The sequence below is a fragment of the Opisthocomus hoazin genome, chromosome 2 (genome assembly GCF_030867145.1).
Source record: "Opisthocomus hoazin isolate bOpiHoa1 chromosome 2, bOpiHoa1.hap1, whole genome shotgun sequence".
NCBI lineage: Eukaryota > Metazoa > Chordata > Aves > Opisthocomiformes > Opisthocomidae > Opisthocomus > Opisthocomus hoazin.
The window spans coordinates 27,169,700-27,197,493 of record NC_134415.1 but is presented as its reverse complement, the minus strand read 5'-3'; the positions used below and the strand labels follow the sequence as shown (position 1 = coordinate 27,197,493).

The following is a 27,794-nucleotide window of genomic DNA, read 5'->3' as shown; positions in this document are numbered from 1 at the left end:
AAGTATCAAAACAAACTTGAGAATAAAAAACAAACTGCTTTTAATGCATCTTAAAAGTTCTCCTGAATAAAGCATACTTTAAGAAAACTCATGCAGCGTACTGCTCCTGTCTAGCTGTTTAAGCACTCTTTTTCTGGGCACAGCCGAATGAACTTGAGTACCATAATTTCTAGAGTCGTGTGCAGGAGCACGCATGCGCACACACACACATACAAGCAGTAGAAAGCAGCTATGACTGCACATACAAAGAAATAAAAATAGACTGTCTTCTGACAATAGTAGTGGTACCATACTAACATTTGGCATGCTAAGTAAATAACATCAAGCAACAAAAGCATGACGCCTGCGTCACCAGTGATACGGTTAAAAGCAACCATACAAATTCCCTAAGGGAGACACATGAATCCTGTCATTATGTTCTAGTCTCTGTGGTAACACTTTATAGCAGTACAGGAGGCAGAGTTTTGCCTGCTGGTATTTGATGGGCAGAAGGCAAAGCCAATGTGTACAATGCCGGGACGATGCCTTGGTTTTGTATTTCCACATTACAGAAGTCAAATACAAATGAACATCTTTTGACAAGTTTATTGTAACACTTCTTGTGTATATCTATTCTCTGATAAACAGCTGGCCCAGTTCCCTGTGGAATTTGCCCTATAAGCCAGGGAAGTCAGAGCAGAGGCTCCGAACTCTGCCTACAGGGCATGAATAAAACTCTCACTGAAGTCAGCGGAAGCCCCTTCCAACATACAGAAAGACAGTGGATTCTCAGGACAGAATCGGACCTTGTATGTCATCTTTGTAATACATTCACTTTTCAGATACATGAAGTACATATCTTTAAAACATGATATAGGACATTACAATATATCCAGATCTTAGGAAAATGTACTAAGAAGTTCTGTTGCAGAATATAACGATCATATAAGGATCAAGTATGCTATCTGATAGACTCATCGGGACTTGGAGGGTAAGAAGCGTATGGCTGAGGTATCTTTAATTTTAGCCTTTAGAACAAAAACACTGCGAAACTGGTGTAAAATATTATGTACTGTAAGCTCCATTCTTATTGTCTGCTTCACTTAAATTGCGACATTGAGCAGCTAGACACCACTGATGGAGGTACAGAATTTTGGAAGGTATAATCTCTGCACCCAGTCGTTCAAGATACTCAGTGCCTCATCTGTGGAAAAGATGAAGGATAAGTGTTTTCAATAGTGGTGTCTCAGATACAACTGGTGAAGTTTAGGAATATATAATATTAAACACCAAGAGATAAAAGTAAAAAGACAGCGCAACACTTGTGTTTTCAGCTTTATCTTGCTCGCAGTATTTATTAACTTTACTCATGAGGATATTAGTGATAAATAAGGATAATATCTTCTTTTACAAAAAATTGTAAGGATATATTTTATAGAATTAAACAATCTGAGAATTTCACAGAAACATCAGAATTTAAACACTCATAGCTCCAACTGTTTTGTCCAGCAGCTCTTCTACCAGTTCAAACACATCTACGGTTAGTATTTGATAAAAATAAAGACAATTATTCACTACATCAAAACTCTCGCCTCCTTTAGATTCTAAGTAACACTTTTGATTGACTGTAGATGCCACTCGAACGTAAAATAAAAGTAGTTGCAATCACAATTTTTCCCTCTGAATCACCTGGCAAAAGGAAGTAATCCTGACCAGGATGGAAAAAGCTTTGTCAAGCTCTTATCTGCATAAGCAGACCCACTGCAGTCCATGGAACCCCTTCTGTGAGTGAGGGTTAATAGCACGAATTCAGGCTTGTAGGATTAGATCCTAGATGAATTTTTTTTTAAAATTTCCATGATTCATGAGCCTGGGGTTCGGTCCTGCAGGTCTTCACTCAGGCAAAACCTGTATCGATATCCCTCCATCGTTAGTTTCTTCTTTCCAGTGGGTCCAAGTCACCAAGTGTTGGTACAAGCTGCTCTTCAGCAATTCAAGCAAAAGTTGTAGTCCCCAAAGGATGGTAGGTGGGGTTCCAGCTCATGAAATACAAACTTAGCTACGTGGACATTTTGCAAGAAAGATTTCTTTGTCACACCTACTAGGCTTTTCAAATCCAGTCTCTGAGATGAGTCATTGAAAAAAACCCACACAAATATTGTGAAAAAAATGACAAAGCTTAGTTGGAACTAAAGGCTTTTTGTGTGTTTGTGTATGCGTGTGTTAGGTTAGAATGCAACATTACCTATCAGTACATCCTGCCACAAACCATCCTCCTGGAAACTTCGGAACTTTAAAAATACTCGCAGTCTGCTTTCCCTACCAGCGACAAGGAAAAGTAGTGTCCATCCAGCACAGCTGTCTGTGCCATGTGCGTCGTCGGAAGTCAGTGTTCTAGCACAAACGCTGTGAGTGCAGATGCTGTATACTAGCAGAGAGCTAAAACTTCTGAAGCTGTTGTCTGTAGCTCCTAGGAACAGCAAGTATAACAGGTGCAAAACCTATGTTTGAGGCAGAAGACTCTTCAACTTGATTGAGACCAGGTCTTCCAAGGGGAAGAATCACTGTCAAGCCAAAATGATTCTTTCCGCTTAAGCAAGCCATCTGCCCTTCCTAAAGGCTCTTGACTAATAGAATCCTACACAGTATGTCCGATCCTCCGTAGATTCTGGCAGTTGTTAGAAACACTACAAATGTTTCCATGTTTGCCATATCACTTAACCTTGTAATGTGCCTTCTTTGATCTGTTGAATAAAAAGATTCCTTTCATCTTCAGGTGTCCTTCCGTTTTGTGCCCGAACTATACAAGTGGGCCTGTGAAGATTTAGCATGTATATCAAATGCTGCTTCTCATTCTTTAGCTCTTCGATCTGGGCTTTTAATTCAGCGTTGATAGTTTCCAGCTTTTCTGATTCCTAGTCACAAGGGACAGACAGAACTATTAGACTGAGTACTTCAAATAGTTAATTGCAATGTTTGTCTAATGGTTGCAGTCTTTTATTGGTGGGAAAGCACATGGCTAGCTGAGAAGGAAATCGCGTGTTCTTAGTGTCCTGTAATGGTGAAACTATACATCCCCCAATCAATCATAGTCTAACAAAAACAGATTGACGTTTACATCCTGAAGTAGAAGGACCAAATTCAGATCCGTATTGACCCACAAGAGCAGGTATCCAAAGCACTGTTGCTAGCTTCTGCGAAATTATTTTGAACCTTTGGGGTCAAAAATTTACCCGAAATTCTCCATGTTTCTTATTAGCTCCCTGTAACATTGTGTCACATATCTGTAAGTCCATGTTAAAGTAACAGAGTAAGGACATGGCTTTTTTCCCCCCCCAGCTCCTGGGTAGAGGAACAAAGACAGGCCTGCTGCTGCTGTAAGATAGTTTTACACCATGGCGGAGCAGGTGAAGGCACTGCTGGGGTCTTAGGACAGAGAACTCGGGGCTAAGCTACTGTGCCACTCATTTCATAAAGAAGTCAGAGATCACTTGTTGATGTTTGTGGGCTCTTGATCTCCACAATGGATATTATGTGAAATGAGATTTTACTTCTTTTTGTGTTTAATGCACACATTCAAATTCATATTATCCCCATAGACAAGACTGGTCATTGAAACCATAACTGCTTTTCACTCCTACCACGCTTTCACTTTTTTCCGGTTTTAATCAGGTCGGATTTAATATATAGCACATTCATTTTTTTTTATAACTGATGTTTTGATGGGTTTACAGAGTTTTGGGTGACATCTTTCTGTATTTCCTACTACAAGAGTGCCCCTGTGCTGTCTGTTCAGATCCTGGCAGGATGACAGATTAAGAACAATTCACACCAGTCACTTACTTTCTGCAAACATTCTGTTTTTTCCTTCTTTTTGTTTCGGCACTTTGCAGCAGCAATTTTGTTCCTTTCCCTTCTTCGTTTCTTTCTTTCATCCTCTTCAGGAGAAAACTATCCCATAAAACCAGATACACACAATCCGTAAGATGTTGTAAATAACCTGTATTTTGATAACTTCTGCATTTTTAAAAGCAACATGGATAGCATTGGCAGTGCTCACATCACGAGTTACACAAGGATACGACTCTGACCTTGCTTGCCATACAGTAAAATGTTAGTAACTATTAGAATTGTCAATAAAAACCTGACTGGAGTTTGGGTGGATGCAATCCATGCGATGGCTTGTTTTAAATCAATGGTACCCAAAAGACTTGCCAAGCGTCTCCCCAGGCTGGCTCCCGCAGCTCCATCTCTTCTCCACTTCCCGAGGAGGAAAAGGAGCGAGGGGCGCGGGAAGCGGAGCGGAGCACGTAGCGTGAATGAGGCAGCAAGAGCACAGGGAACTAAAGGCATTGCCGAAAAGGGCATATGAACACACTCCGCCAAGCTTTATTTTGTTTTCTGTGGAGGCTCAGACCAAGGTGTAGCTATTTCCCTAACTTAAGCTATTTCCCCACTTCGTAACAGAAGGAAGCTTGTCTGATATAATTACTGGTCTTGTGGTGAAATTTTATTAGAGAATTAATCATTCAGACTGAAATGCTGTTTAAGAAGTCATACCTCTGTTTTCATGATTGATGCTTCAATTGGCCTTTCAGAAACGGTCACCGTGTCCAATGTGGAAGACATCCTGTGGGACTGACGCTTATTCTGAATGGCGAATCTCAGTTCCTCTTTCACCAGTGGGGTTAAATTTGTGAAATCATCAAACCCCAGTGACCCTGCAGGGGACAAAGTGGGAACAATTGCGGAGGCGCTGACTTCTAATGCAGACACCTGGCCTGAGTGCTGGACCATCATTTTGCTGAAAGGTAAAAAGAGACAAGAATAACAGTCTTTCAACAACTTTCGGAAGGCAAATAATGTCTCCTAGAGGTATATTTTACAATGTGAAATAATGCTGTATTTCTTGCATTGTGGCCCCATTCCCCATTTACCTCAAGCCCTCACTAGAGTCAAGCAGTTAAGAATTCAGTCACTAGTAAAAACTTCTGCTTTAGGTTTACTTCAAGTTGGTCTTTAATGATAGTAATAGCACATCACACTACCTAGGTCTTTCTGAAAATTAATATAGAAAAAAATATGTGTATATGTATGTATACTTCAAAGGTTTAAACTGGTAATATGTGGCATACAAGAATCCAGTGAATGGGAAGAGAAGAAGGAACAAAAAAATCAGAAAGCAAAGAAATATTATTATTATTATTTAAAGTGCAGAAGGAGGTTAAGAATATCTCCACCCTCAGTTCTATACCACCACAGATTCCAGCTTCAAATGGAAAGAGTGTACCTTGATCTCAGCTACGTGTAGGCACAGCTCAAAGAGTTCTAGAAGCTGAAGTTTGCTAACCAAGACAGAATCTGCCACAAACCTCTCATGTTCAGTTTTATACAAAGTTGTAGATCTAGTTACAAACTCCTGAAAAATGGTTAACAATAAGAGCCGGCACAAAGGTAAAATTCTATACATGCTCTGGGGCTTCAAAGCACAGGCTGAGTTGGAGGGATTGAGTCATGAAAAACGTGAAGCCGTTTATTTCATTCCTCTGCTCTTGTAAAATCTGAAACTGTCCTCACGTGCCCTCAGCGGGAGGTTTGAAATTCTCAAGTATTTATGGTCAGGTCTCCTGCTGATATAAAACAGTGTAACTGAAAAGACTTCAAGGGAATTATTCAAAGAGACACCCATGGAGGCACCTCATTTCTAGTAGCTTTCCTAAGAAAATGAACCTACCCAACAGTGCTCTCCACTTTCCTCTTTTTAGTTATTCTTATTAATTTTTCAGCCAGTTTTGGAGTGAGAGAGGCCCCCTACGCGCTCTGTGAAAATTGGTGTCCCCACTGAGGGAGAAAGAGGCAAAACTCAGCAGTCAGCCATCCTAACATCGTGGGCAACCTCGCTAAGCCAATGCACACAACCCCACATGACAGAAGCCAGCTCTTGCCCAGAAGGGCAGATGATGATGGGCAAGAAAGCTGAGTGTTTTTTGTGAGTGCCCCAAGGGACAAGGGGTCCAAATCCATAGCAAAACAGATCATATTACTTCCCTTACTCATAAAGTGACTTGTGTTAAATTGGATTTTACCGTGTTGGTTTTCCAGCTTTCTTTGGTGTGTAGGTTTTGGGGGGTTTTTTAATAGGTGTACGGGTAATTACAGCACGTGTTACCTACTCTTGACTCAAGCTGCAATAATTACAGCAAAGTCAATTGTAATGAACTTAGTGCAGGTAAACAAATAGTTGCCTCAGGGTAACAGTGTGGGTAAGTTCAATTTCCACATAGTCAACCCAGAATTGCATAGTTCCCCATACGCTACTTCCCATACCCAGCAAGAAGTGTCTGGGGTCATGTGCCTTGACAAGAAGATAAATTTTGCTCAGAGATATCTAAAAATACACTGTAAATCCACACTGGTGCAAACGAGAGTAGAATCTGGTTCATCGCTACTTGAGGTAAATATAAAAATGCGAGGACGGTGAACTGCTGGTTGGTAGAAAACGCCACGTCCAGCTGCAGAGGCTTCCTCACTTCTTCCTCACCCAGTGACCACAGAGGAGCTGAAGACTTCCCAGAGTCTGGGGGTGAAATCCTGAACCCAGTGAAATCAACAGGACTTTTTCTGTTGACCTCAGTGGGGCCAGGATTTCACCCATAGTTATTAAAGATGAGGAAATTATTTGGAACAGTTTGTTACTCAGAAAGACCTTGGGAAATTTATGTAATTCTCTTCAGAAAGCCCCTGCTCATGAGTCACATTTAAAGTACTGATACGGTTTAATCCTATAATCTCAGAAAGCTAGCAGTTTCTCTTTTCCAGCAAGCCAGAAACGGCCCTATAATTTCCAGCTGAAGCCCTCCCAGCATTATTTACGCTTTAGCAACATTCAACCATTCAACTCCTTTAAACGGGCTAATTTCAGACGACACCAAACCCCTCATTGCTAGCAGAAATTCCAGCTGTTTTCACTGGATCGCTCTCCTTGGCTGCTGGTGATGGCTTCATTCAACAAAGTTAATTCTGTATAATTCAGCCAAGCCAGGAGTCTTAAATTAACAGTAAACCTGTTTCTCCAGCCTACAAAATAATTAATCGGGCTAATCATTTTCGAGCTCTGGCAGTTTATTCAATTATTTTTCAGTTTAGGTGAACTTTTAATTAAGGTCAGCCGCTGCACCAGAGGAAACCAAGAATGTTCGTTCCTGAGAAATTGTGTTAATTGTGGATTCTACTGGTTAGCGCTAAGCATACCACGAGCACCAACAAAGCCCTGCTATAATGTCCTCAGGTACTCTCCTCTGTCTGTCTTCAGTGTATAAGAAAAATAAAAAGGAGTGGTAGGGTGCTCACGGGGCGGGGAAGCACAGAGGGGGAAGTGTCCTTGACCATAGAAACTTGCTGCTCTGCTGCCTGAACAGCTCCCTGACCTTCCAGACATCCTGAAAGGCATCTCTATTTACTTAGACTTTAGGGAAGGGAGGGCCTACCAGGGGGCTGAGGCTTGTGTAAGGATTTCTGCCATGAGCCGAGCCCCATTTTGCAGAGCTGTTTGCCACTGGTTTGCTTGCCTGAGGCTCTTTCTTGGGGCAGGGCTTCTGCCCAGTGCCTAGGAGGGTAGGCTTCCAGTCTAGCACCAAGATCGTTAGGAGCCACCGCAAAACAAATAACAAAAATAATCAGCCTTATATCAGATGTACTCAGTAAGCTGAATAGATTCCCTTTTTGTAACAACAAGGTAGATATTTTCCAGTTTCTGAGGGACACATCTTCTTTCAGAAGCGCTTTACAGGAATGAAAATTAGATTTTGCTATTGAAAAAAATGCAACAGGTTGCCCTTCCTTTCCTCCAATTTTTGTACAAGTTGTACTTGTCCCTCTGTCTATCAGCCATCAAGAGCACTGCCTCATTTTCTCCGGGTTTGTAAAGGCTGAGGAAACAGCAGGAATAAGAACATCTAGCCAGAAAGCGTGATTACACCGGGGCCTTTCTGATACGATCTCTGTCTGCTTTGTTAGACCCCGCACATGGGTCTCGGCTCCAGGCTGGTCTGAGCCCTGCTGAAGTTACTGGCACTGAAGGTGCCGGGACAGACCCGCACTGGAAAGGCACAGCTTGTTCCCAGAGTGAGTTAATGATGCGTTACTTTATCCTCAGTTTTGGAATTCTCCAGGGAGAACAGCTTTTCTATTAATGGTACCGTCCCAGTTCAGGTAGGTTCAAACAGCTTTGTTCATTGGTTCTCCCCCTGCTTGTTGTTTGTTCTTCTGCAGACAGTTCTTTCCATCTACAGTGAACTTTTAGATCTCATCTGCCAGTATTTTCATTGCAGAACATACTTCCTAGCTTTGCGTTTCTATTATTTAAGGGTATTCTTGTTTAATATTAAAAAGGGACTACTTTCAGCCTTGCCTTTTTTCCTCAGCTGCAGATGGCTGGCTGCGCCCCTTGGTTTTATTTCTTCAGATGAATTCCTTTTCCTCTGGTGCTGATGCAATAAACCCCGCTAACCATTGAGGTTAATCTTAAACAGCATTAAGAGCAATTGCAGTTCACAACCTCTGTGCACGCCGGCTGACCTTAAGCTCGCTGACATCCCGCATCACTCCCGACCCGTCCTCCGCTGCCTCCCGGCTTCTCAAACGCTGCTACCGGGAGGAAAACCGATTTCCGAGAGGAAACTCCTTCCCTGAAACGAGTTCGCTGCTCTGTCACGCCGGACTCGGTTGGGCAACAGTTTTTTACCGACTGAGCTCCTCGAGGCACCGGGGACAGAAAGGAAAGCGGCTGCCCCGGGGCTGGCAGCCGGAGCTCCCGCTCGTCCTGTGCATCGGTATTCGATGTATAGAGACATCGACACAGACGGAAGGGGGAGGAGGAGGGGGTTCCACGGCCTGGCCAGCCCCGCCGCAGCCCCCCGGTCCCCGCCGCCCCTCCGCCGCCCGGCCCCGCTCCCGCATCGCCGCCGCTACCGGGGTCGCGGCCGCCACCGCGCGGCGCCGAGCGGCGCTGCCGGCCCGGGGAGAAGCCGGGGCTCGGCGGGCTCCCTCCCGGCGCTCACATCTGGCGGCGGCCCGGGCGAGGGGGTTCCCCCCCAGCCCCAGACGGGAGAGCTCGGAGGGAGCCGCGGGAGGCGGGGGGGGAGGGGGCTGGCGGCGAAGCGCGGGAGCTTTCCCCGGGGGGCTCTCTCCGGCGAGAGATACTTTCCCTCGCCGCGGAACCCCCCGCCCTCAACCCCCGGCGGGGCATCTCTCGGTGGCGGGACAAACTCCCGCCCGAGCTTCGAGCCCCTCGACCGGCCACTCCGAGCGTTTCCCCACTCCCCGCTTCCACCTACCTTCCTCCCGCCGCCGCCGCCGCCGCCGCCGTTTCCCCGCCCGGAGGGAAAGAAACCCCGCGCCCTCCCCGCAGCGTCGCGGTCCCCAGCGGGAGAGCAGCTCCGGCCGTTCCGTTCCCGTTCCCCCCGCTCCTCTGGCTTCGGTTGCATCACCTCCCTTATATAGCCGAGCGGCCAGCGCTGGTATTTACTCTGGCGGCGAGTCCCGGGCTGATGTCATGCTATTAATAGCCACCCCGAAAGAGAGGGAGGAGGGAAACGGAGACCGGGGCGGTGATGCAAGGCTTTCCCCGCCCGGTACGGCTCGGCTCGGCGCGGCACGGCGCGGTACGCGCCGTGCCGCGCCGAGCCGAACCGTACCGGGCGGCATCGGAGGTCTCCGACGGAGCAGCATCCCTCGGTACCGGCCACAGAACCCCGTCCTCCCTCGCTTAGTTTAATTAAAATAAGGCTCGCGGCCGGTTTCTTTCCCCGGGACGTTTTGCTGCTGAGAATAAATCAAACTCCCCCTCCGCACCCCTCCCCCCCCCCCAAAAAAAAAGTAGAGATCGTGGAGTTTTCGAAAGGACTTAAAAAAAAAAAAAATGCGGTCTTACTCCACAGGAAAAAAAAAAAAAATTGTTTCACGCTCCTCCCCCCTTCCTCCCCCACCGCGCTGCTTCAGATGACAGCGAAAAAAGTTCGCTTGAAGTGAAGGCTTCCACTTTTCCCCCTGAGGAGGAAAGAGCCGTTTAGTGAAACGACAGAAAGCTAAAAATCGCGCGTGGGGTTTGTCTGGGTCTTTTTAAAAAAAAAATCTTCTCCAAACGCAACAGCTCCTTGCGATTTCAGGGATAACCGGGCAGTGCCTATAGGAGAGGGGGAAATGTGGTGGCGGCTGTGGTGAAGGGGGGCTTTTGTTTCGTTCTTTTTTTTTTTTTTTTGTTTGTTTCCATAGCTTCCTGCTTTGCGAAATGACAGAAATTGCCTTCTGACAGTCCCCAAAGGGCTAGGAAATCAGATGTGTCAAGAAAACTTTTACCCAGGAGAGGCACGGAAGGCTTAACAGAGAGATGCACAGCGTTAGCCGGTACGACAATATCCCACGTACACTGCACACAAACCTGTCGCTAAGCCGGTCCTCAAGTCTCTGTGCTAGGCATGGAAAAATCAGGACACTCCACGCTTGAGGATGTTCTAACTAAACCAGTGTAAAACGTATACCTTCATATAGAAAATGTATACGCTGATCAAGCGCTCCAGCTGGCTAATTAATTTCATAACAGTCAATGTGGCTGTATTTTATAACAGGTAATGTGTCTCAAGTCGTATATTCTGGGATATATTAATTGCTTGGAACAAGGATATCGATTTCTCACACCGGTTTGAAAGCCCCTCTGTATCTCCCCTCTGTATGCACGTGGCTGCCTGGGTGTGTATGTATATACATAAATGTACACACTGGCCACACCGACGGGAGTAGTAATCTTAGCTTTTTAGATGTCCCAGTGCTAGCATGCTCAACTTTGCAAACTTAACGCTCCTATTTTATATTTAGTTTTCTGCTTTTGAAAAAAAAAAATAAATCTGGTGGGGAAGGGAAGGAGGCTGGAGCAGTCGGCTGGCGGTCGGCTTTCCTCCCGCGGAAGGTGCAGTCGCTCCCTGCTCTCCTCAGACGATGCAGCGCCCTTTGGAGAGGGCAGGAGGGAGCTCCTCCGACCCACCTGGCAGTTCCCCGTTTACAGCTCCTGCAAGCTGCAGGCTTTTCTGTTTCACTCCCCTATAGATAAATCATTCTCAGCTCTTTCAAAACATGTTTATCGCCTTATCTTTATTAATCTAGGTAAATCAATGACAAGTATAATGCCAGGCAAAAACTTTGCTCTTCAGGAGGGGCTAGAGCAAGCTTTACGTTTCAGCTTGGCGCAGCCTGTGAAGTTCTTTTTCTTCAGCGGCATAACACTATAATTCGTGCCGTGTTCAAGAACAGCTGGCATCGTTTTTCTCAAGTCCAGAAGAAAAAAAAATCCCTCTCAAGCAGAGGCCAAATGTGGAAAATTTCTTCCCAAAAGATAATTGGTTGGAAAGTTCTGAGCATGAAGTTATTGTGGAAACATGTTAGCAACATCAGTTTTAGCGGCCATGACCAGGTGCCTGCTGTAATTCTGACAGAGGTTTAGCAACTGCCCGTTCTCATTTAGCCAGCTGTATCACAAGTGGGAATTTATTTAGAGAATTTTCAGCTAAGCAGAGCAATGTCACCGGATAATGAAGCGGGGAAAAGAGCAGCTCCCTCACTCACTGTGAGCAGAAGTACCGTGGAAATCCAAGTGTTGTTACCCTGTTGGTCAAGGGTCACTGACATCTACTCAACAATCACAACACTTCACCAAGTAGGCACGTTATTATTTTGTTTCGAAATCGCACTATCTTATACAAAACTAAAGCCAAGAGATTTGTTTGCTGTGCAATACTGCTTCACCACTGCTCGTACCATTATTGCCCATGAGCTACAGCCAGTACGGAAAACTGACAACAAACCAGTTGTGCTCATTCTTGAACTGCTCCTGAAGCGAGCCAGCTCCTCCCTGCAACGCAAACAGAGAGACCGTTCCTGTGCGCATTTAAGATTAGGCCACTGAAACATGTCCTGGCTTGAAGTTCTCCAGTGAAAAAAGAAAATGAAACCACAGTGAAAAAAATAAATCCAGTTCCACTGTGTCACACAGGTTTTATCCAGCTCGTCTTTAAAACCAAAGCAAACTTGATTGCAGTAGAGACACAGAATAACACTCCAGTTAAAAAAAATTAAATTAATAATTAAGACTATCAGGAAGTTGAAGTAAAACTTAGTACCGCCACCAGATGCTCTGATGTTCTTTGCCAGTTTCATTTTCCATCTCACAGAACATCTTTCATTTGCCTCCCTCTGAACATTTACCCATCCTTCTCCATTTCATTTCTCTCTTTCATCACAAACTCCAGGGGACAGTCACCCTGAAACAGCAGCCATTTCACAGAGGTGACATTCACGTTTGTTATTTTTGCTTTCCCTTACGCCAGGTACAGCAGCTCATCACCAGGAGACCGACACGTATTGGGTCCTTGTCCCTCTGCAGAGACATCAGACTGAGTACCACCCCGCAGTGTGGTCCTTGCAGCTCTCCGTAAGTCTCTGGTGTAAAGAACTCTTTCCTTTACCTTTTCCTGAGCAAATGCTGCCCCGACATCCCTTGACACTACTTCATATGCCTTGGGTATCTGATTAAAACTAAAATACGTCCATCTCCTTGCTAAACAGAGATACAGACTCACATCCTTACAGCAAAAGCTCTTTGCTGTCTCCTGTCTTAACATTTATGTAACTGTAGGACGTCAGTCAGAGTAACACAATTAAAATCTCCGTGTCCCACCCAGATCCTACGCTGGTTTATGATCATGCAGTTCCATTAAACCTATTTGGTCTGGAGAAAATACGACGAGATGTAAATAAATAAAACGCATAGTGACATCTTGAGTAAAACCTGTCTCTCTGTGTGCTTTGTGGTTTTAATTGTAGTAAGTTTTGAAATTACTGTAGCCCTGACGGGTCCAATTTTTCCCTGCACGGCACATATATGAGAAAGAGGTTTCCAGAACTCAGAGTTATCATGTTGTAAAATCAGCACAAAATCAGTTTTTCTGACTCTGCCCCCGAAAAAATATTCTGTATTTCTGTGATGGGAATTAACCTTCACCATGATTTTTGCTATGCGGTACATTCGGGTCTGAATCTATGTGGTAAGACTCCCCTGCTCCCCAAAACACACGCCAGTTTTGAGACAATTTTCCCACCTGTCTGGACTAACACCAGAGTTGAAACTTGGGACTCTTTTTTCCAAGGTTGAGATTGCTGCTGCTTGAACTGTGGGAGTAACCTGCAGCAGAAGTAGCATCAGCCATCGCCACCCAGCCCAGGGCTTTTCAGCTGCCGTCTGGGGACCCCTTGGGCATCTGTGGGCTACTTCCAATAGTTTCTCCATAAAGTGACTAAAAAAACTGCCAAGCCTACAGCGGTGAGGATCAAATTCACTCTAGAGGGTTTGGATCTCTACGGGGGTAAGAGGTTCAAAAATTGAAGGGAGTTAAAAACCACGGAGTTAGAGGACAGACTCTCACAGAGGCTGTAGGGCAGGCAAACCCTGCTACCATCTTACATTTAACACCACTCAAGTGGATGGGTATCTGCCTTGTCACGGGAGACAAGTGCACTACTTTAACTTCTTTTACTCTTCAACACTGAAGACGAAATTCATTTGGTCCTTGCTTTTCTCTCCTCAGCTTATCTTTCTTTCCTTACTGCCTGTTTACATCACTATCCCTCTAAAGCCATTTATTCTCCATTTATTATCTGCTTTTGGATATCCCATTTCCTACTGTCTTTTGCTTTGTTTCAGTAATAGCCACCTTTCCCATTTCCTTAAAATGGCAGCTTCTCCTTTTCTTTTGCCACTTCCCTGTTTCTCCTCCTCTCACTTCTCTCTTTTCCCTCCCTGTATCCCTGGATTCCATCATCCCCCTTTCTGTTCCCTTTTTCCAGCAATTTCTCTCCCATTGGTCCTTCTGCTCCTGCCCTGGCAGCTTCCTAAGTTGAAATGAGTCATTTTAATTTTCTCTTTCGCTTTCTGTCACTTTCCTTTTTGTTCCTCTGCTAGTAAGATGGAGACACTGATAACAAAATTACTGAGGGGTGCAACAAGATGTACACTTCAGTACCAAATTCTGGTGCCCCAAATTACCATGAACCTTAATGGAACTTTACTAAATTAAATGTTCCACAAGGTTGTCAGTCGTTATTATATACAGTGCTTTGGGAGTGTGGAGTGGGGAGGCAAGTTACACAAACCTCCCTCCTCTCTATCTGAGAGACTACCCTGACGCTGGCCCAGTCAAGTATGTCTTTAGTTCCCTCTTGCTGAAGGCTTTCAAGGGTTTTTTTTTTTATCAGATGGACTTTGTGCACCAGCATAGGAGCTGACTAAGCACAATAGCCTGTAATTACAGTTTCTGATCTCTTTGGATACATCCAGATGTAAAGAAGAAGGAAAACAGATCCCACATCTGAAAGAATCTCATCTTAAACTGGACTGAATAAAGCAAACCCACTGGTTCCACTGAACAAGCAAAATCATAGGCCAGATGTATTAATTGCTCTCCAGGCAAGTGTAAATTGTATCTCCTTTATGGTGCCTTTATAGTCCCCTCCATTTAATGGCAAGAAAATCTCCGTCTTCACAGATCCTCCCCTTCATCTCCCCCTCCCCACCCTTTCCACCTTGTCAAAGCATGCCACATTTTGTCTGACAGCACTTAGAGATTCATACCAAACTTCATCAACAGCTTTATGTCGAAAAAAATGATCACCGATTAAACTAAGTACTAAGACCTAATCCAACTGTTACTGAAGTCAATGGAAACATTCCCATTGCCTTCAACAAGGGATAAATTTAGCCCCAAGGGACTATGAAAAATCAGCATTCAGTCACACTGGTTCTCAGCGTGCAAAACTCTCCTCTGGAAAGGACTCAAAAGGAACGTTTAGAAATTATTTGCTGACAGCGTATGTTCCCCTTAGGTGGACTAATGTAATTATGGTTTGCATTCTCGTAGTCTTCCAGGTAAACACAGAGGGTGAGAGGAATTGAGTGAGAGAATACGTCTATTTTTACTGTGCGGTTACAAATATTTTGTATACATTATGGAATCATCATGCTGCTACACACAAATACAGCCCCCCCCCAACACGTACCCCCTGTAAAAACTACCCATTCCCACGGATTGTCCTCAGAATGGTGTATATGTGGAGAATACTCTGGGCCTTAATATCATTAACGATACTTTAAACAGCTCTTCTTATCTGCCTGGTAAATATGTAAATTACGATTTGCCATAATAATTATGAATGCACGTTTCTAATTATTAAACATTGATTTCTACACAAATACCATTTCAAATAAAAACAATGTATGACACAGATTTGCAATCCACAGAAGATTCAAAACCAAGGCTGCCATTGCAGCCTTCACTCTGCTCGTCGTTTGTCCTCTCACCTACTTCACATGTGCCTTGCCACGAAAGGAACGCATGAATGACCTTAACTTGCAGCCTCTTATCTTTCCTGGTTTATTTTTTTGGATTTAACTGTACAGTAACTTTGCCCAGAAGATAAGAACAAATTGTAAGTGAAATGAAACCAATAGAGCTGTGAGCAGTTTTAAAATTAGACTGACTTTACCGCAATCACGGAAGCATTCCCTGAGCCCAAATCCTGACTGCTCTGTGGGGCAGGGTCTGTCTTCTGTCCAGTGACTCTTTGAAGCAAAATGGTTACATGGAGAGAAAACCAACTCTGGGATGCCCGTTGTCCAGGGGCACGTCCTCACCACGAGGCTATAAAGTCAGGCACCACCCGGTTTACTGTCCGACTGGGTCATAACTTCATGATAGGACAGCCTAAGCAGGACAAGTCAAGAGTAAGATTCCCCCAACAGCACAGCTGAGTGGTTTGTGGTTAGAACATTTCTCCTGAGATGGAAGGGACTTGAGTTTCGTCCCTCTCAGCCAAAGCTGAGAACCCAACTCAGGTCTTTCCATCCAGACCAAGTGCTCCCACTCATGGAGTTTTATTCAAAGACCAGCTCAATCCCTGACCGATGTTTTGCATAGTCCAAGTTTAGAAGAGAAGTTTGGGGCCACAAATGCCCCAGTCACAGGGATGCTTAACTCTGTGCTGCAGGTTAGACGGTTAAGTGGGAGAGAAGGGGACATTCATTTTCACCATGCCCAGCTTCCTTCCGTGGAGCTGGGCTTTAGTCCTTCGGCACGGGAAATAATTATTAGCGAGGCGGATTAGCACAGTGCTGCTCACTGGACTGGGAGTCAGGAAACGAGAGGGCTCCTTATTCACCGTCTTTGTGATTTTGGATAACCTGATGGTCTTCCTTTGGTTCTGTTTCCCAGTCTGTTGAAATGGATAACGGTATTTTACATTCTAGGGTGAAGTAGCCAAGATTCCCAAATGGAAATCATAGATAAAGATGGTGTATTTTATTTTTATGTCTAATTTTAATTAGCCCTCTAATGGGCCATCAGACCTGGGCCTTTTGTTGCTGGATGCTCTCTAGATGCATTATTATCTATTCTTACTATCCCATGTGTGTGTCACAGCAGTATTCTGAAGCCCCAGTAAGGATTCTGTGTGTGTTTTTCTTACATGCAAGAGTTTTATATGGAGTTCTAAAAAGATGACAGTCCTTCAACTGTCAAATAGAAGCCCGGATTCAGCACAGCAATACAGCTGAATAGGCTCCGTCAAAAAAACTTGCCTAACTTGGGGCTTGCTGTGGATGAAGAGCTAAAATAGCCTCTGTAAAACAGTACAACCTGTCCCTGCAGAATTATATTTCTTCTAACACATTTGGGATGACAGCACCTGACAAGGTATAATATTGTGGTCTTTTGTAAAAGTCATTATTTTGGCAGTTTCCTTATCAGTACGGGCTGATCAATTAATTTGTTACAGACCTTTGAAGTATAGGAATTACTGTTATTTTTCTAATACAACAAAGGTTTACAATCTGACTAGATGCTGAATTATTAAAAGAGAAAAAACCCTAAGAACTTCAAAGAGACATAGAGAACAAAAGCAAAGTTTGCCATAGAGAACAAAAGCAGAGTGTTTTGTCCACCTCTTAACACCAAAGTCTGCATTAACAGTGGATGTTGCGGGAGTGTCTAGTTAGTAAAAAGTGAGTTATACTATATCTTACAACTGTCTCTAAGGTAAATTGTCTTTTTATTATTCTTTTTCACTCTAATTTTAATGTCTGGGATTTAGCAAATCATTTAAGCCTACTTTTTCAGAAAGTTATTCAGAGGTAAATATTTCCTGTGCTGAACTAGGAACGCACAGGAATAATATTGCATGCGCTGCCCCACATGCCCAGATGAACTCCTGTGCACTTGAGGCCATAGGCTTTGCCGGCTGAATTGTTCTTGGAAGCCTTCCACTTCGAAGCAAGTCTCCCTGCAGCAGCAGTAATACCTAATGTGTGTCGTGTATAAGCAATGATGACTGGAAAGAAAAGCATTTTCTGGGATTTTAACGATCAGTGGGAAGAGTTTTCATCCCCGTATCTGTGCTCAGCTTGTCATTTACTGACAGGAAAAGCCTTTCCCATCAGGCATTTTTACTGTTATATTTTGTGAAAATGTAAAATGTAAAGAAGAAAAAAGGATCAGCTCTGCTTTGCTAGCAAAAATTAAACTCCAGATGCAGCAAATAAGAAATAGTAGTAAAAGTAGAAATAGGACTTGACTTAAGGCTCTGGGGACTGCAGGGATCAGAACTGGGAGGTAGGAGAGCTGTTGTATACAAAGAGATTTTGCAAGCTAAAGAAAAGAGGACAGCAGCAAGAAACTTTATCACGGCAGCTGCAGGACAAAAAGACTTTTTGGTTGGTTGGTTCTGATCAGTTTTGTATGAATTGCTATTTATTATTCACGGGTTATTTTGTCCTCTGTTCTACAGAACCATCTCAGGCTCTTTACAGCATACAAGCAAAAGTAAGAATAAGGCAGACCTAGAAATATGATGGAGTTATTACACTACTCTAAAAAACCAAGATGAGATTGATGATTTTCAAAGTTAGGTAACCTTCTAAACTAGCAAGTCTACACCTTATAACTTCCCTATATCTTTTTGGCAGTGCTTCCTGGGACTATTCAAATCATAATTTGTACAAGCACATGCAAGATCTTGCTTATGCTACGGCTTCAAGGACCAGGAAAATCAGAGAAAAATCCTGCCGACCAGAGCGGATCAGCGAGGTGAAGCAGAATATCGATTAGTGCGTAAGAGGGCACTTGGGTGGTTGTTTCTAGAGACAGAAAGCTGTCCTGTGAAAGCAATCTCCAACAGGCGCAAGTGGAGCTAGATAGAGTAGGCACTTTCTTATTGTCAGGACTTATCAAGACATTTAAGAACCAATGTGGGAGTTTCTTCTCAGATACCACTCCTGTCAAGTTCAGTGCAAGGTCAGCCCCAATTAATTTTGCAGGGCTGTACCCCTAATGAGAGAAGACTGCTTCTCCAGAATTGCTGATCAGCATTTCAAGAGTCTGCTTGCTTTTGCAGATAAATATTGAAAGATTTTTAGTGATACTTCACACACGAACATACACATTGCTTTAAAACTGTAAGGACCTAGTTAACCGAAGACATAATTCTCCCCTTACATATAGAAAAGAGACTACGATATGCAATCAGCCATCAGGCAGCATGAGAGAGAAAGTAAAGGTATAAAAATAAAATGCTCCTGTAAAGGGCTGTTAGGAGTATTCAGCAGATTTCACCGTGACTTCATGGTGTTCTGTACAGGAATTCAATACTGTATTGCTCCACATGAAGGGAGGGATTTACCATTTTTAAGGGCTCAGTTTCCCATAAATGGAAAGTGTAGTTCAAGTCTATTTAAATTTATAATTTTTTCCCATAAATGAAAGCTGATCAAAGTAAAACGTGCTTTACCATCCCATTTTAAAAAGACAGATGCCTGTCATGTGCTGGAGGGGAAAATAGTTTCCTTGCTAATGCAGAAGTATTTCTTGCCCTTGCATAAGCCAAGATGTTTCACATTGTATCAGAAAAACTGAAAAATCTTTAGTTAAGTCTACTTGCATATGACATCCATGTTGTGGCACAGGTGGTCAGGCAGCCCCCAGCCCAGCCTGGCACTCCATTATGAATTTACAGCTCGAGTTGGAATTTCAGGATCACTCCTAAGACTTGTTTGGAAATCATAAATTAGGCTCAATGTTATGCTTCCTGGCTTTAGCGCGGCTGCATCTGTTAGTACCATTTATACACTACTCCACTCTAACCGGTCAGATAAATCATTAGCTTCATGGCTGAAGCAGAAACTACAGATATGACAGAGCACCCAAAACAAGCCATGAACTCCCCCCCAGATACAAACGGGCATAAGTGCTTTCATTTCATCACCCAAGCATTTGGCTTGGGTTGGTTTAACTTGATAGTTTCTGCTGATGAGTTATTTTGTGTTCAAAGCATCTGTACGAAGCAGAGAGAATATCTAATCCAGCAGGCAATATTTAAACTCGGCAGGTCTTTTTTTTACGGGTGATTCACACTGTGTGAAAGTGGGTGCTTAGGCTCCAAAGTTTTCTCAACATTTTCCTTACTGGTCTGTACAATCTCTTGAACTCAGGCTGTAAACCAGTCGTATGTCAGGCTGAGAGGGCTTGCAGTGAAAAAAGGCTCTCACAGCAAGTGCGATGTGCACGCTTTCTTTACACAGCATGGGCGTTAAACATACTCAAATTGTTGGGGTTTGGTTTACAATTATTACAGGTCACTGATTTTTATATATAATATAATATAATATAATATAATATAATATAATATAATATAATATAATATAATATAATATAATATAATATAATATAATATAATATATAATTCCTTTTTCTGTGAATGCTCTGTATCCTTTAAATTTCCGTGCAGATGTCTAACAGTTTGTAGGTTTCTTCACAACTTGAATATATGTTTAGACATGACCCTTTTCCCTTTTTAAAAAGTCCACGATGCATATTTTCACAAGAGGTGTTGTAAAAGCAGCATTCCTGCTGCAGCCCGGCTCCTCGGGAGGTCACCAGCACACTCACGCAGCTTCTCCCCCATCATGGGTGTTCCTACCACAGCGTATTTATAGGACAGAGACAAGGGCCTCCTCTCTAAACTCGTTCCAGTAAAGTGTGTAACAGGGGAACTTCAGCATCCTTTAGCTTCCTGACATAATCTATTCATCAAATCTTACTTATTTGTGAATGCGCCTGCCCAAATGGACAGCTTACAAAACCGAGGGGGGGTATAATCACGCTTCTTCTATTACCCTAGTCCAAGATCCGTCTTTGTCTCTCACAGCACCTGCTGTGTATCTCCTAGAGCTCAACAGAAGGGTTATTGGGTGAAAGTTAGCTGCCACAGGAGATGAGATGAAATGAGCTAACGGTCATCAATTATTATCATCATGGTGACTATTAGCACCATGATCGCCTACCAGCATAGTCATCACCTATTTTCCAAATCCTCTCTTTGGTTGATACAAGAGCCTTTGCCCTCATCTCTTGATCTCAGTTCATTTTAGTCCCAATTCTCCTTTCATTTCCCTGTGTGACTTCATGGACTTCAGTGTGGCAGCACTTCATTTGCACTAATGAAAAAAGAGTTGAACTTTGAATCCAAGTTCTCAAAGACCTCTGGCCTAACAGTCATTCACACTTCTGTGATGGGACACCTAAATATCTTGCAAGGTAGGAGGGGTAAGCGTTCTCCCTTGACTATCCTTCCTTCTACTGTGGCATGGGTTATTTTAGACTTTACCTGTATACCTTGTTCTCACTGCAGTGTGCAAGGCCACATTTCCATTGACGTAAGCATTAAACCAGCATCAGGGTTAGAGCAGCCCCTACTTATATTACAGTTTAATAGGGAAACAGATCATGTCAAGTGGGAGGTCACAAACATATTTTTGGAACACATCTCAAAGTTCACCCAGTACGCATCCTTTCCTTTTACTGGAATATTTATAGCTTGTTTGTTTTAAACTGGAAATACCCTTTCTGTGAGTTTCTCCTGAGAGATGTTTGGGACAAAGACAGCATGCGGAACCTCAGCCGCAGCCGGCAGCCATCAGCTGCAGGAGAATCTGGATCCTCCTCCTTTTCTAACCCTCCTGTGATGGATTAGGATGGCAACTTTAAAGTGGACAAGCTGTAGTAACCTAAAGCAAGCAAATCTAGCCTCCTTTACAGGAAACCCTTGCCCAGGGCTATAAACACCCTAGCACCGAGATCCTGCATGTGCTGCAGCCAGCAACCTTCCTGTTCCTGTGCACATCAAAGTTTCATTCCTGCACGGGTGCTCAAATCCATCTGGTACCCAGCTAGGGGCCTTCCTCAGGATGACATCCAGAGGGTTCCTGATACTAAATCTTACCCTAGATCCTCCAAGGTATGTGTTTTCTGATCACGCCTATCCCATGCAGTGGGAGTCAGCACCTGCACACAGTAGTCCTGTGTTTCTTTTAAAGATTCTTTCAAAGTGCCTTTTAGGGCACTTGCTTCAAAGCAGTGAGAACAGGCGTCCGTTTCTGCTCTAAAATAATGCTTGTGTAAAATCTTGGAGCCGTCCTGGGAGCAAGGACCAGAAATGAGGTCTCCTCCTACGCCAGCTATCCTCTCTCTATTTTCTGCATGGCCTCAGCAAGAAGCACGGAGGGTGCTACTCTCCCCATCTATAATGCGATAGCTCGGGCAACATCCCAGATCAAAAGAAATATGAGATTAAACCTTGTTAGACAACCAGTGGAACTGAACCTGGCTATTACATATCCTTATTGAATGCTTAAAGGAAGAAGCACTACCTCATCCTTCCACCAGCATTTGTAAGAAAGTAAGAAAACTAAACTGAAAAAAAAGAGGCCAAAGCACAGGCAGACATCTCAGGTTTGTGGCTCTCAAGACGACAGAGGTGCCTCCCTACAGCCCCCCATTTACTGCTGGGGATGCTGAGCTGCTCACTGAGCACCTTGGTGGCTGATCTGGGAGCCGCTTCAAGGGGCAGGAGTCTTCCAGCTGAGGATAAGGACATGTAAGACAGGGGACCTAGAAGTCAGGTATTGCTGCGACTAGATTTTGGGTAGCTGAGGTTTTGTGGGAACTTCGCTGGCTCCTGAGCCTCTTCAGTAAGTTTATATTATACAGTAAGGGCAGCAATTATTAACAAAGTGTGAGAAACCGCTTTGTTTTCTCCTGTGATGATCCAAGGGCACCACCACCAGGGACAACTCTCTTTCAGAAAGCACAGGGAAAATGTTCGGACAGGAGAAAGTCTCAATGCCTCCATAACCAACTAATCTGAACTTGTAATATGACAGAACTATCGTGTGAACATTTCTATAAGTGAGTTAGCAAAGTTCAGTACCCCTTGTAAACAAAAAGCATATCTCCATCCCAGAGTAAAATACTGTTTAGTTTTGAATTTTTCTGGAAGCGTCAAACTCATGTTGATAGAAAAATGAAATGAACACATGAAAAAAAAAAGCTCATCTCTTCTTTGAAACATGCCACCTTACTCTAAAATAACCATATTCATCTCAGCTGATACTTCAGATGTTAAAGCAAGGATTGCTCTTTCCTACTAGAAAATACAGCCATTCATGCCGGCAATCTCAGCATTGGAGCGTTTCATTTTGTTAAGTTTGATATAAACTTGTGTTATGAGATACTTTGCCTATCAAATGACAGTCAGTCCCTAAACATAAATACCACTGCAACTTCATTACGTGAATGAGCGGTTACTAGTTTGAATTTTTTTTATTTACTCTAAACAAGTGAAAGAATTTGGAAATTCTGACCTTGAAACACTTTCACACATGCTTAATTATAATTGTGTATGTAATACCAGTGAGTCCAGTACTACTCACATGTTTAAATTTAAGCACATACACAGATGTTAGCAGAACTGGGCTTTAATACAGCAGAAAATCTAATGTCTAGTTTTTCAGTGTTAAAACTAATACCTTGTTAAATTCTGCTTTGTAAAAGAAGTCATTATATGAAAAAAATTTAAAAAATGCATCTGTATCTTTAAAAAATTTTAACTAAGATTTATATATTACGGTATATAATATTTCTAAATATATGTATTACAATATGCATTTCTAAAAAGTACAAAGAATCACATAGGGGATCTGACACACACAACCTCATGGAAGAAACCCTGAGAGAGAAGGCTACTAAGGGAGGAAAAATTTGGAAAACTGTTTCCTGGCAGCATCTCCGCTGGTGCAGGAGCTTCCCCTCATGTAGCAGAACAAAGTCTCAGCTTCAGTATTTGTTGACTTCAGTGAGTTTCCTGTGGAGCAACTCTCTGCACGGAGGCGTTTAAACTCCCCGCACTGCCCCGTGGGGAAAACCTGGGAGCCCTCCCCAACCAGCTCTTCTCTTTCCAGCCCGCAGCTGCGAAAGGGCCGTGTCACCCCACACTGAAGGTGCCTGTCTGCCTTCACGCTAACTCAGCTCGCCTCAGCCCCATCTCATGCGCTGGGGAGCCATTGCCATTCCATACAACAGTGTTTGCTGCTCATCCGAAGGTTTCCCCAAGTGTTTCCTAACAGAGCTCACGCTCCTGGCAGGTCTGCTCGCCTTTACCGTGGAGGTGGTCTGATGGCAACAGCCATGCTCCCAAATCCCTTGGCAGCTGTGGAGGAGGTTGCCTGTGGTCTCCTGGCTGTCCTCCGGTGGGATACGGCAGCAGCCCATGCTGCTCCTTGCAGACGCAGGGAAGAGAACGCCGCTGGGGCCTCATCCAGGTCAGGAATGGGATGAAATTATTTTCATTGCTGTTGGCATGGGCATGCACTCCCAATTCTGTCTTCTGCCACCAATCCAGAGTAACATGCTATTGATTACCACCAAGATAGCTTCTATTATTATAGAAACCTTGGGTCTTGTTGAGATCTATAGACTCTGAAAACTCAAAAAATTAATATCCGCTCATTTTTCTCTAATTCAGAAAATAAGCTAAAAGTTGATGGATCTGTTTATTTATATCTGCTTTCTAAAATCATAATGATTTTCTATACTGAATGTCTCTGAATATTTTGCTTTGCAAGCGCATCTTGAAAAACAAGCTAACAATAACAAAACCCCGCCAACCAGTACAGGCAAGCAGTACTCGCAAGATTCGAGCAGTTACTTCCAGCAAACGCCCCTCTGTGCCTGTTTCACTCTGCTATTTTAAGTTAATTTGCAAAGCTTCGGCAAGGAACAAAGATTAAATACTTGGAATTTGCACAGGTTGTATGTCACCACAGAATGCCAAATAAATGTTACAAATAAATGATAGTCCCTCCAAGAAAGAAAAAGGGGGGGCACGGAGTGCAGCTGCCCCCAAAATCATTATAACAAAATTCCCTTGGAGCCAAGTGGGAATGCAGGAGGTGTAAACGCAGGGTATTGCAGAGGTGCTGCTTTCAAGACCGCTCCATTAGGGGCCTCCAAGTAGGTATGGAGCTGAGCAGAACTACTTTACAAGCACCTCCTGTTACGTATTACTATAAGGAATAACACAATATACACCTGTAGTACAGGAACTTGCTCTGGTAATACTGGAGTACATATTAGCAACCTGCGCTCAGTGTTGGTAATTAGGGATATTGGTAATTAAAAGCAGTAAAAACAGATGTAAACACAAGGGCACAGTGTGCTACAGTGGTGGATATTTGTAGTCATAAAACTACAGTCCTGGATGAGCTTATAGCAAATCAGATTAAGCTCAAGACTGCTAAATTGTGCTGTGGGAAATAATTTCTGTTGATGGGGCTTGGATTGTTCTGTTTATGTTTGGTTTGGGTTCTGCTGGGTGATTTTATCAACATGTGTTAAATACATTCATGCTGGTCGTTGTAGTAGCAGTTGCCATCCAAAGCCATCTCTACACAGCAGGTACATTACATCTCCTAGTAAGTAAGGAGCAGGCAAACTGAAGGAAACAGAACTAGAGTCTGCCTGCGGTCACGCAGCACGAAAACCATAGCAGAGAAAACAGAAAACGTCCAAGTCTTGACTCTCCTGGCAAATGGGGAGTGTTGTCAACACAAGGTACCATGGCAAACCTGTCCTCCTCCAGCCTTCCTCAGCCACAAACAACTTTTTCACTCGTTCTGGTCCTCATCCAGCTCTGAGTGGCAGTTACGATAATTCCAGCACACCAAATGTCTGGCCTCAGCAGATTTCTTGTGAATTAAAAAAACAGGGCGTGACGTGGAATTTTCTTCTGACTCCTTTCAATATGTCTCCTGGAAAACATCCTTTCTACTAACACTTCTGCAATCAGCATGTATTTTCTGCATTTCACTCTCTTTCCCACTTGTATTTTGTTATATTTTACAGGAAAATTGTTAACTGGTTATTTTCAGTTCTAGTACTCTAGGAAATTGTAGCTAGTTTGTGTTGGTATTTAAAAATTAGACTTCTACCTTCACAGGCTAATCTTGGGAGAAACAGTGTCCTCAACTCTCATGAAACCTGTGATGTTCTGGGGGCTCAGCACATTACTGAAATAGGGTCCCATTGGAAGGATATCCAGATGAAGCTCACAAACTTCCGAACAGAAAGTGTCCCAGTTTCATTCAAAAGCTACTTGTAAACTAAAACAAGTCAGAAAAAAATTAACCTGTATCTCAAATGACTTAACAAAAATCCAGTCATTTCTAAAAATTGCATGGAACACTTAAAACAAGTCATCACCGCTAAGATTTTATTTTTATAGTTTTTTCTTATGGCTTATACATTTTGTAGTTACTTTTTCTGCTATTTATTCAGAAAATATTCATTGTAATTCTTCACTGTACCATTATCACTAGCCTGCAGATAAGCATTTTTGTTACAGAGAGAAGATATCTCATCATAGTAGCAGCACTCAGTTTTGCCTTATCCTTATCAGTTTTCTTCTTTCATGTTATTCACATACACATGGTTCGAAATATTTGTGAGATGACCTCATATTTTTTTTGTTGCTGTTTCATTTTGATCTTGTTTTCCTGGCTGAGAGGATGTGTGTCACTTACGTTTCAAAATGAACTCTGGTAAATACAGCCGCTACTTGAAAAGATCACTGCTCTTGCTTGAGCACGACTTTGCCATAAATATGCAAGTGGGAAGAAAACTATGAAGACTTCTTGTGCGAACTACCCACGGGCTCGGTCTTCTCCCCGTTCCGGCACAGTGTTGTTTCTGGATACTTCCTCGCAGAGCACACGACCTACCTCACGGCCGTACACGACACCGAATGCCAAAGAAGGATAATTGTATTATAAGACTTTTTAATTCCCCAACTTACTTCAGCTGTTATCAGCAGCTGGTTACTTCAGCTAGCTGATATGCCTCGGTGTCTTGTAAACATTCGCTCTAGTATTGTGCATTACTCATAGTTGGAAAATCACTTTGACTCCTGTAACATAATTATGTTAATGTCAAATGAGTCAGAGGGAAACAGAAAACTTGTATCAGAGCTGCACCTTAGTGCCAGTTTCTGAATGCTCCTGTTGGCATGATAGAAGTAGGTTAGGGGATTTAGGGGGAAAAACAACTTTAAATTAATGAGTGATGTGAAATTGTGATAATGACTCATAAGGAAGCTTGAGTGACAATGAAATTCAGATTCACCGAAACATAAAATTGGTAAGAGAACAGCCTGCCTGATTATTTATAAGAGTGAGAATGAAAAGTACTTAATTTTTAAAGAATGACTTTCCCAGAAAAACTTCACAGATATCTTTTGCACATAAACAGCTTTTGACATTCATTATTTAGTTCCAACAGCAGTAAGCAACCTATTTAAATTGACATCTTAATTTGATTACATTTCAGAGTCAATCAACTCCAATGCTTATTAATTCTGCCTCTTTTTGGGTTTAGTTAATCCAAGTGATCATTTCGGAAAAAAAAAACCAACAACCTTTTAGCTCACTTTTGGATCATAATGCAAAAAGCTGGAAACCCTTCAACAAGAGAAAAGTTCTTGTAACACATCTTGTCCTAACTTCAAGCAGCCAAAAGGACAGTAAGTGCAGAATTCGTTCCAGAGTTAAAAGATATGGGGACATAAATCTGTGACAGACCGGCTATCTCAGGGCTAAGATGCAGCACTTTTTTTTTTTCTTCCCTATAATGTACAGAGGCAAGTTACTCTGGTATTTGCCTACCAGGATTTTACATGCTCAAACATATATCAATATTCCCACATGCCAGCCTGATGAATAAGATATACCATCTGAATGTAAATGGAGGCTTTTTCTTTTTTTTTTCAGACAGCCGAAACATCACTCTCTGAACACGAGTTTCAGTAATCCGACAGATCCCACTGTGCTATTCAATAAAAAGGCTCAAAACTGAACAAAAGGCAAAAGCTGAAATGAAAATCCCAACCAGATAGTCTAAAAGTCAGGGGGCAAAAAATCACTCAGGGCACTGTATCAAAAATATTTGTTGGTCAGTAAGTGCATTTACATTAAGGTCCTATTTGAGACGCTTAGGAGAGAAGACTTACATTTCTCTGGGAGCTCCATCTCCGAGCATATCCTCTCCATCTGCTGACTTCTTGTCTCATGCCTTTTCTGACTTTCTCTCCACTTACCCTAGAAACTCAGTTAATAAACTAAATCTCACATGCCCCATAAGAAACCAACTGTTGTTACTAAATTGAGTGGGAATATAAGGTCACGCCATAGGTGACTAAGTACACCCTAGATTTCCCTACGAGCCATGATCTAAATATGATGCCACAGCATCATCTCGACCTTCTCCTGAGTGAGGGGCTTTATTTCGGAGCACATCCCCGATCCAGAGATAACCTACTATGGCCAACACCCGCAG

General features: G+C 43.0%; 1 protein-coding gene across 2 annotated transcripts; it reads right to left on the bottom strand.

The window, feature by feature from the left end:
• Window positions 1–17: 17 nt before the first annotated feature.
• On the bottom strand, window positions 18–27,493 carry ATF3 (activating transcription factor 3). 2 transcript variants are annotated; one of them, XM_075412969.1, is made up of 4 exons: window positions 27,469–27,493; window positions 4,540–4,783; window positions 3,823–3,930; window positions 18–2,894 (listed from the first exon to the last, which is right to left on the bottom strand). In XM_075412969.1, exons 2-4 carry the CDS (start codon window positions 4,777–4,779, stop codon window positions 2,697–2,699), a joined length of 546 nt encoding a protein of 181 aa, XP_075269084.1. In that variant the 5' UTR covers window positions 4,780–4,783; window positions 27,469–27,493; the 3' UTR covers window positions 18–2,696. The 2 variants fall into 2 exon arrangements, with proteins under 2 accessions (XP_075269084.1, XP_075269085.1); XM_075412970.1 differs by lacking the exon at window positions 27,469–27,493 and adding an exon at window positions 9,315–9,436.
• Between the last annotated feature and the right edge of the window lie 301 nt (window positions 27,494–27,794).

Coding starts and splice junctions, on each gene's coding strand:
- ATF3 (XM_075412969.1), bottom strand. CDS start 4,779: ATGATGGTCCAGCACTCAGGCCAGGTGTCTGCATTAGAAGTCAGCGCC. Junction 3,931..4,539: donor CATCAATCATGAAAACAGAG/GTATGACTTCTT, acceptor TTTATGGGATAG/TTTTCTCCTGAAGAGGATGA. Junction 2,895..3,822: donor AAACAGAATGTTTGCAGAAA/GTAAGTGACTGG, acceptor CCTTGTGACTAG/GAATCAGAAAAGCTGGAAAC.